Source organism: Aulonocara sp. 'chitande type north' Nkhata Bay, linkage group LG10 (genome assembly GCF_057382095.1).
Source record: "Aulonocara sp. 'chitande type north' Nkhata Bay isolate Kocher_YH1m ecotype deep benthic linkage group LG10, A_spYH_male_GT1.1, whole genome shotgun sequence".
Taxonomy (NCBI): domain Eukaryota; kingdom Metazoa; phylum Chordata; class Actinopteri; order Cichliformes; family Cichlidae; genus Aulonocara; species Aulonocara sp. 'chitande type north' Nkhata Bay.
Genome location: NC_141353.1, coordinates 27,875,099 through 27,891,201, shown reverse-complemented (window position 1 = coordinate 27,891,201; position 16,103 = coordinate 27,875,099). Strand labels below are relative to the sequence as shown.

Here is a 16,103-nt window from a genome sequence, read left to right as displayed (position 1 = left end):
TGCGACCACTGTGCTATGAATTATGTTACAGTTATGGGACACTGGAGGTGAATACATGTTTAAACACAAGTTCCACTGTTTCTGCATGCAGACAGTTTTGGTTTTACTCGTCGAGGTTCTGAGATTTATCTTAAATAACATTTTTAAGTCTTTTTCCATGAGTAACACCTGCCTCCTGCTTATTATCTAGACAAAGTTATAATATGGCTTTGTCAGTTTTTTGCATTAGAAAACGTTCCTGTAACATTATACCCAGCAGCCTACATGTGTATAAAGGTATGCATGACAACGGCTGCACATTTCATTCATTCAGTTTCTTTTGTACTTCATGGGGTGGTTTAAATCCACCATCTGGCCAGGGCCATTCTGCATGGAGTTTGCAGTTTCTTCTCATGTCTCCAGGGGTTCTGAGTACTCTAGTTTCCTAAAGATATCCACTTAGTGGGTTATGTTAAGTAGTGATTCTACATTGCTCATGTGCAAATAGCTTTATCTCTGTTGTTGACCTGTCAACGTTGTACACTGCGGGGATAACTCTGGGATAAATGGGGGGAAAAAATTGCATGATAAATCTTCTGCCATCACGTAAGTATGGCTAAGATTGACAAAAGGTGTTTGTTTTAAATCTTCAACTGTATTTGAGAAACAGAGGAGCTGATGTGGGTTGCAAAGTAGCTTGCTTTGAGCAGGTTAAATACTGCAATCTGTGTGAGAGATCAAATCAAATCAAATCACTTTTTATTGTCACATCACATGTGCAGGCACACTGGCACAGCACATGCGAGTGAAATTCTTGTGTGCGAGCCCCACAAGCAACAGAGATGTGCAAACACAACACAAACGAGCAAAATACAAGAATGGCCAACCTGAAACTAATAAATATATGTACAATATATAATAGTGTATGCATTTCTGGATGTGTATACTAAATATTTTCCTACGTGTGTGTGTGTGTGTGTGTGTGTATACACATTTTTACAAATTAAATAGTAAAAAAATAAAATAATAATAATAATAATAAAATATATAAAATATACAGAGTTGAATATGTGCAAAACAAGTGGCATTTATATACAGTGTGGAGTGCATAATAGATGCCTATTGGATGTGTAAAAGGGTGTCTGCTGAGCCATCACAGCCTGAACTAACACTGTGCTTAAAATGTTCAGTGTGCATTTTTCCTGTGAGGCACCCAATCACACACAATTTATTTCTGATCTGGGTTCTGAATTTACACTCAGACATCAAACCTATTAAGAACCTCTGAAACAAACCAGCTCACTGGGTTCCTATGTGTTGTTCCCCCACTGTTAAATAAACACTAAATGCTTAAAGCACAAACTTTCAGTGTAGAAAATATGATGTACTTTTGCTCTTTTCCCTCAAAAAAACCCGTCACAGGCAGCAATCCATCCAAGCAGCAAAAATGCAAGACAAAGCCAAAGTACCGAGTCGTAATCATGGTGGCAGCGCCTCCTTTGGAGGCTTTACACTAAATGAAGAGAGAATGGCTGATTTGATTCGCAGCTACATGAGCTAACGCCTGAATTCATTGCAGATGTGAGCTTTGTTTTCTGACCTGCCTCCTTCCAGACTCCAGCTGGAAATCTGAGCTACTGTTGGAGTCACTTCCAGTTCGTGCTGACAGCGGTTTGGAGGCTGCACTCCTTCCTGTCTTCTCACTGTGGGACTGTGCAGAGCTAACACACTGAGCTCACATTTGCTGGGGTTCATATTTAGCCTCTGGGCTCTCACTTCAGAGCTCCCTTATACCTCTGCAAAAGTAATAACACTTTAAATGAAAACTTTAAATGAAACTTTATTTGGCTTTATTTTCTTGCGAAAAATATAAAAAAATGCAAGCTCAAAGAATCACATGTACAGTACTCAATTTACACACGTAGAGAAAAAGAAAGAACACAACATTTTTTTCCCCACCAGTGAAAAAAATCCAGAGCAACAAAACAGAATCAGAAATGTTTCACTGCACACAGGACACTGTCGGCGTTATGGCTTCGTGCAGCTTTTCTAAACCATAATGACAGTTATTGCCTGAGGACAACCTGTACCTGGATATTTCTTCCAACTTCAGCTCAGTGGAACAAAAAAAGACACAAACCAAAAGCAGATAACAGAAAACACATCACTACTTTGTTAATGTTGCAAGTCATTGGGGCAATGTAGCGCTCTCAGCAACAAAGTGTATCTTTTTCACAATGATGTACACAGTGAGCAATATTCACAACACTGGGCCAAAAAAAGGAGCGCACCAATATTTTTGCCTCTTTTCCCTCATCAGGCAGCCGGACTGCATTTGTACAGAGTGTTTAAGGTTAGCCACAGTTTCTGCCTCATGTACTATAATTACATGGGAGTAACAGAGTTGAGCACTTACTGAAATATAAATCGTTGAAGGTGTTTCAAAAAGCTTTGAAGATATTTTTCAAGAAACAAATCAACGTGTTGCTGTGTACAGAAGAATGGAGGCATAAACTCTTGTTTACATTGTACAAATGAGTCGAGGAGAAGCAGCTCATCATTTCTGGATATTGTTTTTTAAACACTGTGAGAAGAGTCTTCCAAATATGTTCAGAAAATCAGTAATGTTTAGTTTTCAGACTTCTGGGTTTGCTGAAGATTGTTCAAGCCGTTCTCCTCCAAAATGACAAACTGTAGACTGATATTTCAAGGTTTGAAAAAAAAGCACTTGCTTTAGTTTGGCAGTCCATAACAGAAATCTTAATGTCTGCAATTTATTTTTGTTGAAGGTTTGTGATAGTTTAATGGTAATGCCAAGCCAAGATTATTTTAATCAGTCTGGCACAATGCTGACCAGAAAACTAAATGTTCAAATCTCAGGTCTTCGCATATAATTTCTCAAAGTCTACAAAAACAAAAAGTGTGGCTGCCTGAGGGGGGAAAAAAGCGCAGAGCCTGCAGCCAGACTGGAAAACAGTATCTGCAGCATGTGTGTTGTCTGGACTCACACATGCAAAAACACTGGGACGCCTTTTCAGGCAACTAGCTCTCAGTGGAAACACAAAGCAAACAGCAAACAAACAAATTCAGTGTATGATGTATTCTCAAAAACATAGGCACAGCAGATCTCTAACCTTTGACCTTTTCACCTTCAGTAATAGTTCAAGGCCACCACTAGCAAGTCTGTACAAACATGTATTTACAAACAGTACACGAGCTTGACAGCAGTTTCCAAAGAAGCTGCCAGTGTGTTGTGTCGTTTTGACGCTCAAATTAGTGTTGGGATTAACCTGCTGATGATCATCGATTCGGGCTGAAATTACTCGTCCTTTTCTTAAAGTCTAACACACTGACACCCTCTCAGTATGACTGTATCATTTGGTCTCTGACAACATGTCCTGCCTTAAACATCACCTGGAACCATGAACACGGATCAACATGCACAAGACCCAGACGCTGCCATGAAATGAAAATCTGAGTGCCAAATTCCTTAAATAACAAAATATATATAATATATACACTTTGATAAAAACAAAAAATAAAATAACATGATGCACGTAAGATGCCATCATACACACTGAACAACAGCAAAGAGCTGAACACAGTTTCAGGAAGTAGTACAAGAACTAATGAATGGAAGAAAACATTCACTCAAAAGAAAATACAGATCTCTATGTACATACCTGTGTGTGTTAATGTGTGTGCGTGTGTGAGTGTAATGTGCATGTATGGTTGCAGTTCTGTGTCGATCATCTGAATACTGCTGTGAACAAAGCACGGTGGGTCGAACGTCCAGACTGTGAGGTGGTGTTACTCTGCAGGTATCAGGTCAGTGGGAGCGTCTCCTGCCTCTGCTGTTCCAACACACACCCACTGCCGGCTTCATTTATCCTGCTGTCTGCTGCACATCTTCACAGGGGCTTCGCCGGAGACAAAGAGGAGAGCGTCAGCTTCTCAGATACTCCTCTCAGTCCAGTGATCACACTGAATAAATCCTGTTTCCAGCTGCATGCACTACATGACTGTTATTCTATATTTATCACACATTCAGTGCAGCCCTGAATGTTACCCAGAATGCGACGGCACAAATGTCTAACTTGGATCAAACATTTAAGTTTAACTGAACAGCTACCAAACATGTGAAACTAACCACAATATAGACAATTTTCAACTTCCACAGCCTTGGCAGTTATGTTAAATCTTCACAGAATAAAGGCATTTGATGGCAGTTTTAAAAATGCTGTCACTACAAAAATTGTTGTTGGTGTTTGATGAAATGAAAACTACAGTCATGGTTCACACAAAATTACTGGCTATACATAGAAGTTGAGTGTAAATTGTGACTGTTCATCCACAACAATAGTTACCTGGTCATTAGGGCCCTTTTTGTCTCCGTTGACAGCCTTTAGGAGGACGGCTTCCTCATTCTTTGTGTTGGTCTTCATCTCCACAACAATCTCATCTTTGGTGGTCTTCTCTTTGGTGCTGACGACAGAAAGAGATGTTGGGACATGTATGTCATGGCTAAAGGCCCAGGCATCAGTGCTGGGCTTGATATGATGGCAAATTCCAATTTAGACAGTTTACCTCTGGTTTCATAGACTCAGTAATTCCATTTTTCCTTCTTTTATAGAACATACTAATCTTACACACGACTCAAATAGTCCTTTATTTTTTACACTTGAAGCACTTCACTTTACAGCCAATTCAGAATCACTGCTTAACCTAGCATGCATGTGTTTTAGAGAGCCAAAATCACAGAATTACTTAATCATTTGGAAGAAAAAATGGATGGATGGCTAGATAAATGGCGAGAGTGTAAACCCAAAAATATATAATAAAAAATATATAGCGTACACATTTACTAACACGTTGCAACAGTGCAAACTGGATGCAGGCGTAAAAAATATTGTTGGCAGCGTAGTGGCACGATTGCGTGACCGTGACCCTGTTGCAAATGTATCCCTGTCAGTTCCCTTTTCAAGATGCAAAATATAGGGAGAAAAATATTTAAATAAAGTGCACAAACTGATTTACAAACATCTACGATGTGCAATTTAATTGAGTTGATATTAAACACAGAAAAAGCATGTTTTGTGCTTTATATTGATAAAGAAACAACCTGGGTGTTAGAAAGCAGCACAACTTTTATAAATCACCCAGAAAACTAGCCACACCTGTCAATGCTCTTTAGGGCCTATTTAGTAAATCTGGCCCTCACAGAGTAGCTGGAGGCTTCAGACTGCTCTAGATAGCCTGTTTCAGCCTGTTTTTTCAACTCTTTTATCTCTATGATGCAGACGTTGCTAATATACTAATATCAGGGACATGTGATGCCCGTGAGCACAGAAGCTCCACCTTACATTTTGTTTGCCATGGGCAGCAAGTTAGAAAGTTTAAGTGTAAGAATGAGCACAATCGGTCACCTTTAAGCAGAATGAGTAGAGACAATACTTACATCTCCTGCTTGCCAGAGCGTCCACAGGGGATTTTTCCCTTCTTGTGCAGGAAGTAGATTACACTGCCAAGGAAGGCCAGCAGCAGCAGACACACTATGATCACTACAATGATCACCCCACTGCCCTCTGCGTCACAAAAACACAGACAGAGGACACACTGATCATAGGTTCATCTAAAAGGTTAATCAGGTTAACCTAGTTAACTTTATCAATAACGTTTCTGTTTACTGGTTCAACCTGCACATAACAATCACACTACACTGAAGATACATGATTTACTTTAAATCACTCAGTGCTTTCGTGCCTGTTTCATAACATCACTGCAGTCGCCGGAGGAGCTTGTACAGCTTAGACTTTAACAACATGAATATGAAACAGAAAGACGGTGTCACATGTGTGGTGTTGTGAATTTTAAAGCTCTACCAGGGACTTAAAGTGTAAACATTATTGTAATGGCAGCGTTTTCTACTATTCTTCTCTTTAACTTATCTCTTGCAAAACCCTGTAACTATAAGGAAGTATAATGGGGTGTATTTACATACTGCATTACTTGCTGCTCTGCTACAAAGTAGTTTATTTAACAAAGTTCTTCTCTTTACGCGTAAGAAATAATTAACTGACTGTGAAATTATGTCTATTATATTGTCTCTATCATTTAACTGGCAGTGGACGCTGCAGTGCAGCAGGACTGTATGAAAAATCCTTTATTCATTCATTTATAATCATCATTTATTTTGCTCAGCATCTGTGACCCGTAGCCCTAATAACTGACTTCATTTGAATTGCATTATCCATCCAGAATGTAGGGGAGCTGTATTATCACGTCGAAGTCTACTGGAACAGCATTTGTAAGAAGTAATAGACTGGTGGGAAATAATACGAATATTTTAAAGGAAAAACAAATTCTTCCAGGGTAATATTGTATTTTGACTCAATGTGTCATTTCAAGTCCGAAATAGCATTCCTTGATGGCTTTTTCTCACCTCATAAGACTTGCCTGGTTGCATGCCATCATCAAAAAATGTCTTAGACACCTCATGTAGCGGTAACTATCACAAATGTTGTTTTAAGTACTTTGGGGGTGTTTATATGCTGGTCTGTCTGTGACCAATCCTGTCAATGGAATAGTGATGCAGTGATAAAACTTTACCGGTTTAGTAGCTGAAATAAAAGTGAAGGCAGGCATAGTCCAATCAGTGGGCACTGAAGGCATCAGAAACAGAGGCACCATGCCATCACTGGCATCCCACACCCCTGTTACTCATTAATTTTAGTGTATTTGTAACTCACAATAGCAACAATCGTTATCTGATGCATAAATATGTAATACAAAAGCTTACATCCTTTCCTTTTAATCAAAAGTCTTTAAAAAAACTTTTGCTACATATCATACAGCCACTGGTACATCTGTGTAGTCTCTCTGTGTCAGTTCATTGTATTGTCCGGGTCTTCTATGACTACAAAACTAGCAACAAGGCCAGGTGGTTATAAACTGATCTGCATTTTCTGTTCTTTTAATAAAATAAAAAACAATTAAACGCTTCCACAGTCATGTGTTCCCAAATCTAACTCCAAATTTCTCAGTTTAAATCTCAAATAAATTTTGTAGTTTGTATAAATTCCCTCGACTGCACTGCTCTAAGCCTTCTGAATATATACTCATTGCAATAAAGATGACAGCTCTTTGTGTCACGTTTATCTCCAAACAACAACGACAACAACAACGACAACAACAACAACATCTACGACAACGTAAAAACTACAAATTTAACCAAGTGGCTTAATAGCCTCTTTAATAGAATTCTTAACCTTTGCATAGGTGCGTGGGATGAGAGGCTATATAACCTTTGGCACTGAAACATAATTTTGCACAAACAATGTGAATGAGACACTCAGCGTGCAAAGACATGGACAGAGAGGTGACATGGGCAGAAGGATTAGAATAAAGTGATACTATTATCTTTCTATTCTGCTTTCCTAGAGAAAGATGCATCCAAAGCCATCCAATGTAAGGGAGAACTACTAAGAATTTAGTTTTGAGGACTTCTTCAGGTGTTTTTATACCCGTGGACACACTTCACACTTCACAGTCAGAATTCAAAGGTCATGATATTTTTTTTGCATTTCATCCACTGAAATATCCACGAGTGTCCTGAATCCATATAAAAATTGAGAAGCACACCAAACACGGTGCATAGTGTTAATTCACTCTAAAAATACACATAACTGCAGTATTTTGAGTCCAGCCAATCTCCATGTGAGATAACTACAGCTCCCGATAACGCAGTAAATAAAAGTAAACAAGAATTTACTTCCTATGAGCACTCTACCCTAAATGGAGCACACACTGGGTTTTTTACTGTTGTTTTGGTTCCTTTGTATGGCCCATAGGGCCGATGAAGATTTAACAGTGACTGCTCAGATAACGTCAGAAAATTACTTTAATGCCCCTCGCCACAAATAAGTGCAAATTTTCCAGGTATGTAAAAATCTGCTGTAAAACAAGAGGGGTGTCTGGAAAAGTCAGTAAAAGTGAGACAGTGTCTGTTTTTAGTGTTTAATAAGTTATTTTATTTGTTTTAAAAATTCTGGTATAAATAAATAGTATTTGTACCAGGGCAGAGTGTTTGGTCTACGTACCATTCTAGCTTCTGCTGTGCTTGAATTTGCTGGTGTTACGATTTTTTAGTCTATATCAAACAGAATATTTAATGTGCCCACAGGCCATCCCAAAGATCTGCCAGCAAACCAAAGACAGGACTCGTATCGAGTCACTGAAAAGGATTGATAAATAATGTATGGACTCATCCAACCCTTCACTGTCACACACAAAACTTAAGTCAAAAGCGTGAAAACTGAGACACAAGTTGATAGAAAGTGAACGAAAGAAAAATAGGCGTCTTTAACAAGAAGAGACTGAAGGGCAATAATCTTACCAGGAGTGAAGGGAGCAGTTGTGGTAACCCTGGGAACTGTGAACAAGTAGAACAAAACTTAGAGCGGGTAGCTGTTCATGTCTACCAACATCCGCAGAGCACACACAGACACTCAGATTTAACTGGATTCTTTTCATTTATTATAAAAATCTACTTGCACTGTGTAACACAAGTTTCTGAAGCATGCAAAGCACTTTTCAAAGAATCAATAATGAGTCACTCAAAGATGTTCAAAAAGCTACTTTAACATGCGCCCTTATTCACAAGGGGTCGCCACAGCGGGTAGCTCCACATATTTGATTTAGCAGACTTTTACGCCAGATGCCCTTCTCGACACAAACCCCGAGGGATTTGTGTCTCCTCCTTGGACCGGAGCAGGGATTTTTCACTTGTTAGATATTTGATCATTTAAACAAAGATCAGTTTATTAGCTGGAACAAGGGAAAGTTTCAGATATTGTTTAAAACATAGCTACCAGTTATTGAGTTCAGTTTGGTAGCTGCAGGCTTCTTTCATTTTATTCAACTGAATGTGCTTTTTTTTTCTTTTACTTCGATCTAAATCTGAGGTTTAATGCAGCAGCCTTCAAGCAATCACAAGACTTAAAGAGATGTTAAAAAAAGAAAGAAAGAAATACTTTGGTTTTTCAAAGATATGTTTGAAAATATCCATGATATCCAAGAATCCATGAGAACCTTTTTATCAGTAATCATAGGGAGACGTGTAATTTTCTGAGAGGCCAAAATAGGTAAGAATCACTGCATTTATGTGATAAACTAAGGTGTGATGTATTTACTGTGGTCTAAACCTCTTAACAATCATTACCACTGACATTCATTCAAATTAAGTCTGATACGAGGTGTCATCATAAAGCCTTTGTGTGACATCCGTGTCACAAATGTCATGTAACATCCGCAAGTACCTTAAGAGGACACATTTTACTATCACAGAGACTGTCGAGGTGGACCGGACAATAAAACAAAAGAAAGCTTTATTCTGTCAAGGAATAGAGCTGCATCTATATTTCTTACAGAAGGAGACACAGACAGAGACTTTAGATGCTACTGTAAAATTTTAAACCCTTTTGCTATCTGTGACTAGAAGTCTGACTTTGTTTATCCCTAATCTAGAACTAACCTGCTCTGGAGCAGATTAGTACAAGCCTTCAGTCAGGAGCATGACCAGGAGCATGCTCAGCACATTCATTTGCAATATGAATTAATTGCTAAGGGTAAGATTATAAAAACCAAACTTCACGAGGAAACCACGTGAGCAAGTGGTGTGCACCACTCTAAGCCATTTTCAGTCATCACTCACCCTACTCGAGTCCCTGTAACTTTGTCCTTCAAACCTAACTTCCAGAGAGAGATTTTAAAGAGGGAGGAAAGGGATTTGGGAAGCTCTGCCCAAGGAATGACTTTAAAGGTGAGATTGGTCAAATTTAAAGCAGGTGTGTTTTTTTGATTTTTTATGGATGGGGGAGTTAATAGCTTCACCTCATGAATGCATTCTGGCCTAACGGGTCTTCTGAAAAAACAAAAAAAAAACAAAAACAGAAGCCATGTTAGGCCTGGGCTTCTTGGGCTGAGGAGGAGGGAAAGTTCACCAAACCTTGAATGATTTGGGGGCTACAATAAGTTCATCAAATAAGAAAGACCCACGCTGAGTTACAATTATAGTGCATGAGAAGTAGTGATGTTTGGTTAAAATGTGACAATCAATTTTTTGGTGTGTCCTCAAAGTGCCTGAAAAATGCATTTAATCTATTTAATACTAAAAAGTCATCTGCTTGTTTTATATCATCTCACGGTACCCTGAGACTCTTCTTTGCAGACATGTATGCACGCAAACATCACCACATATATTTGTACCACATTTTCTCTATATTGCTTATTTTATTGTTTTTTATTATAATATTCATGTTGAAAGTCCAGCGTGTTTTTGAAAGTCGTGTATTTTCAATGTGCAAATACGAAGGAAATCAGACACTAACGTTGTGCACTGGGACGTTACTAATGATTAAGAAAAAGTATGAAGAAGATGTTTGAGGGCTTTCTCCATATGTGAATTCACAAAGCATAATCAACACACCAGCAGTGCCTCTACAAAATGTTTCATTTCTCCAACTGCACGGATAAAAGGAATCAGCATTATGAATACTGAGCAAATGACTTCTGATTAGATTTAGGAAAATAAATGTTTTCTGGAAAAACCATGTTTCCAATCTTTCCTTTTGCACAGTTATTACAGAGCAGGCGGCTAGTAAGTAAATGGAAAATGTATTTGAAGATTTAATGTTAGAACCAGGGCGAGCTAATGATGTTCATTCATTTAGACTTGAAAAGCAAAATAAGTTTTAAGTTTCAGCACTGATGCTGCCTGGAAGAGGTCAGAAAATTCTGTCCTCTTCATAGCTGTACTTTTTAACTCCCTTAATTAGCCAGGAGCCAAATATTGTGCAAGAGTTGTGGCACTGTGTGTAACAGTCCTGTCAAATGGGAATGCAAGCTGGAATTAAACGAGCTAAAAGATGAAAGAAAACTTGTAAAGCTCTTTAGCACCGAGAGTTTCCAAACTAGCATGCTGGAGCAAAGGTTAGCATTGGGAAAACATATATGTAAATGAAGTCATAGTTATAGTGTTCTGGTGTAAGTGAGAGAGAGGCACTTACTGGCTTTGATTTTGAAAATCTTGACGCCAGAGCCCCTGTCACTGGAAACGTTGCACTCAGCGGTGATGTCCGAGGTGACTTTGACCGATACCACGCTGTGAGTCATGTGCTTATGTGTTTTTTTATCCACTTCATGCCAGCTCTGTGGAGACACACAAATACACTAACTAAAGCTGGACTAAAGCTGTTTGAGAATACTGTAATAAATGCTAGCATCATCGTGACATGTAAACAATCATAACAAATCGAGCTAGCTTCGACTGAACATGAACATTGTAGGACAAATGTCATCTCCCACTGTGAAGTAAGTTTGCACTGCGAGGCAGACTAAGTACCTGGCTGCCAGTGATGTTCCAGGAGATGCTTGGCAGTGGATTGCCCAGAGCCTCACAGCTCAGGTTCACCACCCTGCCTTCCACTTCATCTAGCTGGACCTCCTCCTCTGAACCCACCAGTTCAGGACCACCTAGAAGCACACATAAAGAAATGAAGATCATTACATGTCAGTGACAACACGGTCAAACTCTCACAGCCTTAATGAAGTCTTTCTAGTTTAAGTTCTAAGAATCACCACAAATCCCATCACTTGGCTGACATTTACTGTAATTAGTTTTCAGGGCAAATCAGAGGGATGTAAAAACAGAGGGAGCAAGTCATGACCAATAAAGAGAGTGCAACAAAAACATGTCCACATATCTAATGCTGTTTTCACAATTCATTTTTTCCCTCCAGGTCACATAGGTCCTCCTCTCAATAACTTCTCTCAGAGAAACTAAAGGGCTTTGCTGTTATTGCCCCCAGACTCTAGAGTAGTCTGCCAGCCCATGTAACAACCTGTGCAATCAATGACGCTTGTACGTCACCTCTAAAACCTCAAAACTGCCTATTTTAGTCAAACATTTGTCGCTCTTCAATTTCAACAGTTTTTCCACCACTATTAGAGTTTGTGGGTTTTTTTTAACCCTATGTCTAAATTTTATTTTGCCATGTTTATTATATTTTATTGCTGCTATTGTTCTTGTGTTATTGTAAGGAGACCTTGAGGGTCTTAAAGGCGCCTATAAATAAAATGTATTATTATTATTAATATTATTATTGTTAGGTATATATTTATTTTTATTTTTGACTTATTCTGAAATTGTTCTTTTTTTTGGAGACCTAGAAAACACTTGGGGTCAACTAATAGTTATAAAATGCATTATATGAATAAAATTGACATGACTTGATATGTGAACTCTGAAGAATGCAAATCAAGTCTGAAGTTGCCCAAAGCGCTCTTTTCTCAAATCCAACAGATGCAGGACACAGAACACAGAAAGCTCGATGCATTCTGCACGCTGAAAATACTTTTCAGCGCGGGGTGGTGTCTGACTAGAGCATGCCAAAGGCAGAACACATGACTGCTGTGAATTCTCCACATAATTATCTGCTCTACCCAAACAAATGGGGAAAATTCTTTAATGTGTTGTCTGAGTGATTTGCACATTTGCAATCTAGAATGGAGCTCCTCGGGGTCATTTCTCGAGTATTTTACAAATGGTGTGTAAAAGCTCGATTCTCAGGCACAGAGATAACAGTCCTGTTTTAGAAACCAAAAACATCCACATTACGAGGTTGCAGGGATGGTAAAGTTGAAGTTGCACAATTGTCACCCAAGAGGTCACAGTTTGTAAAGTGAATAGTTTACTAAATTAAGTTGATTTTCACTCGCTTTAGTTCTGCTTTCAACTACGGGCTGACTGACTAACAGTTACCAGTTACCAACATCCATTATTACTGCAATATATAACTGCACAAAATGCTAAGAAACAATTGCTAAATAGCTACAGTAGTAATTTGTACACTCTTTTCAAAAACCTTAAAACTGAACCTTTGAGTCAATTCATGCAGTTGCAGGATGGTGGAAATTATGAGTGTGACACAGTCAAGGCCCATGAATAGCAGCAAGTTGGTTAAATGGGGGGAAATTATGACTTTTTTTGAGTGGAGCAAACCACCATCTAAAGAAAAGAAGAAAAAAAGCACAGGAAGTCTTGCATAAGCTTGTCTTGTGACTTCAGTTGGATGTCAACAGCCCTCAGTACGAGCACTTCATCTGTCAGTAGACGTTCTCTAACACTAGCATGGTGCCAACCAAGTGTGAAAGACGCCCTCAACCAAACATGTCTTCTCAGAGAAACTAAGTTACTTTGATTTATCTTTATTACAATTTTCCAACCTCACCTAATTTTCACTCTAATATTGTTTATTTCCCATTGGTTTGTCGTTATTATTATTATTTTTTCTTTTTAGTCACGTTTCATCATTTTCTTGGCTCTCCACTGGGACCCAATCTGTGGATCGCACTAAACCATCCAACCAGTAGCATTACTGAGAGTTGAAAAACTGTCTAAAGTCTTTCATCTTTAATAAAATGATCAGCGTTCTGCTCTACCAGGTGTAACAATTGAGTTTAACATCCAGGCATCCATGAAAATGGAATTTATGACCTTTAACGGAGTTAGAAGTTAGCAGGAAGTTAGCTCGCTAGCTTCTATCTAAATACAATATAGCATGTCCTGACTGCGGGGTTTTAGAAACAAATTAAAACGTACAGCTCTGTTATCACTTCCAACATAACTGAAGACAGAAAACTAAACAGCAGTGACGTTTGTAGGGTTACTGAAGTTTGGCTAGCTGGTATATAATGATGTGCTACGTGACCGCTAGCGACACAGCTATGTTAGCATAATATAAACAAGCTAACTTTTTTTCCACTCGATAAAAGTTAACGTGAGTGTTCTCGGTGGTCAGGAACAAATGTAATCGCATGGCAGGATGCTGTAAAAGGACCAAACTTCAGCCAGGAGAACAACTGAGATAATCCATCCACAATACGAGGTTAGTCATTCATATACTGCTGCACGGGCTGGGCTGTAGTTACATCCTAAGGGTTTAAAAACTGAGCTTAAATAAATGATTAGCGGTAATAAAAGCCAAGGGAGGTCAACAGTGATCACTGACTGTTTTAGGAGCTTTTTGAGATTAAATAGAAGAAAATGCATAACATTAAACATGTTAGCGACACAAAAGCCATATTAAACGCAGACTACTTTAGGCCTGGAAGTAGGATTCGTGATGACCGGATAGATAGTTAGTTAGCATATCGTTAAGGCTGGATCAGGTGAGACCGAACCCACCCTTGTTAAGCTGCAATAGCCTTAAGCTTCTGGGAATTTCCCATGATGGACAAATGTTTCTTCTTCACTCACCTCTTTTCATTCTGTGCCTTTATAAACTACTCTGTATTAGTTATTATTAATCTCTGGCCCTTTTCCACAGTCTGTCTTTTGTCTTGTCTCCCCCAACTCACCATCAATCAGGCAGAGGTTAGCCCCTCTGTGAGCCTGGTTATACCAAATATTAAAAAGGTTTCTCCTTTCCAATGTCATCAATGTCACTGCCAAGGTTGTGTGATTGTTGTTGTTTTCTCTGTATTATTGTAGGGTGTCTACATAACTCTCTCTCCCTCTATATACACATATACATTTTATATATATATATATATATATATATATATATATATATATATATATATATATATATATATATATATATATATATTAGGGGTGCAACAATACACAAAATTCACGGTTCGGTTTGATACTTTGGTGTCACAGTTCGATATTTTTTCGATACAAAAAAATGTTCATGCTTTTTTAATTTGTCATTTATTAAATTTATAAATATATATTTTAACTCAAAAGTACAGTTTTTAAATTTAATGTTGCTGAAACAACAAAGTAATAAAAAAATAAATCTATCTGATCGAGAAATCACTCATCTTTGGAAAAGAGAGTTTATTACAGAGAAATGGCTCTTTGCAAAATAAAAGCTATACTATACGCTTCTTCTGGGCTATACTCTCAGCAGCATATTAAACATATCAGGTCCCCATAAGGAGAATCATGTGCTAACGGCTGTCTAAATGACTCAGGTAAAGTTTGTAGCATGCGTGCTTGTTGTTTTTGTCTGCTTCCACTTGTCTTTGCACTAGGATGATGTCGGCGTAAATGTGCAGTCATATTCGTTGTATTCCCACTAGTGCTGTCAGCGTTAATCTCATTGAAATGATGTTAACGCCACAACACGGCAAATCTCCGTTAACGAGCTACCGCGGATCGCCCCGTGCGTGGGGCTGGACTGCGTCAACACGTTAACGTGCTAACGCAGTAGTTCCCAGTAGTTGAGCATTGTGTTGCACATCCGACATACAGTTTTACTTTTGTCCATGACGCGCTTACCTTCAGGGTCATACTTCACATGAAGACCAAAATAGTTCCAAAGTCCAGATCTGAATGAGGGTGGGGGAGGTTCAATTTGCCATGTTGCAACGAGCTTAGCTTCTGTCTTGCTAGCTTGTGCTGCGCTCAGTGGATCTGCGCTCGACAGTACAGCCTAGGCGGAGTAGTCGAACGCAGATCCACTGAGCTCTCAACACAGACAGCATCGTCAGAAGAAAAGTTGATGAAATAAATTTTAAAAAATTGTATTGTTCGATATAAATGCGTACCAAACCAAAAGAACTGTATCAAACGGTTCAATATCGATATGAGTATCGTTGCACCCCTAATACACACACACACACATATATATATATATATATATATATATATATATATATATATATATATATATATATATACACACACACACACACATTTACATTATATACATATAATACATCAAATTGGGGGAAAAAAAGAAAAACGATTTCCTTGCAAGTAAAAGTGATGGGAAGTTGTTCTAGCAGTGCAGGGGATTACTAACCTTGGACGATGATTTTAACAAAACCGTTGGTTTTCAGGTTAGGCAGGGAGGGGACCGTCACCTCACATTTATACACCCCACTTCTTTCATAGGTGGCATTCTGCAGGTGGAACGTGTTCCCTCGACCCACCACCATCCCATCCTATACATATCCACAGAAAAGATGCACAAACATAAAAAAAGGCTATGATAGCTGGTCAATCCACTGTGGCTACTACAGAAACATCATCTCATCTATTAAATAGACTG

At 38.6% G+C, this 16,103-nt stretch overlaps 1 protein-coding gene across 2 annotated transcripts in view; it reads right to left on the bottom strand.

Annotated features, from left to right (window-relative positions):
• Positions 1–1,799: 1,799 nt before the first annotated feature.
• The window catches only part of mcama (melanoma cell adhesion molecule a), a 57,028-nt gene continuing 42,724 nt past the window's right edge, over positions 1,800–16,103 (bottom strand). Inside the window, exons 10-16 of one of the 2 annotated variants that reach the window (XM_086309396.1) lie at positions 15,855–15,996; positions 11,381–11,511; positions 11,046–11,187; positions 8,375–8,410; positions 5,438–5,564; positions 4,347–4,464; positions 1,800–3,899 (exon numbers count right to left, since the gene is read on the bottom strand). In XM_086309396.1, coding sequence (XP_086165522.1) covers positions 3,891–3,899; positions 4,347–4,464; positions 5,438–5,564; positions 8,375–8,410; positions 11,046–11,187; positions 11,381–11,511; positions 15,855–15,996 — 705 coding nt within the window. In that variant the 3' untranslated portion in view covers positions 1,800–3,890. The remainder of the gene's footprint in view (positions 3,900–4,346; positions 4,465–5,437; positions 5,565–8,374; positions 8,411–11,045; positions 11,188–11,380; positions 11,512–15,854; positions 15,997–16,103) is intronic. The other variant, XM_086309397.1, reaches the window with a different exon arrangement.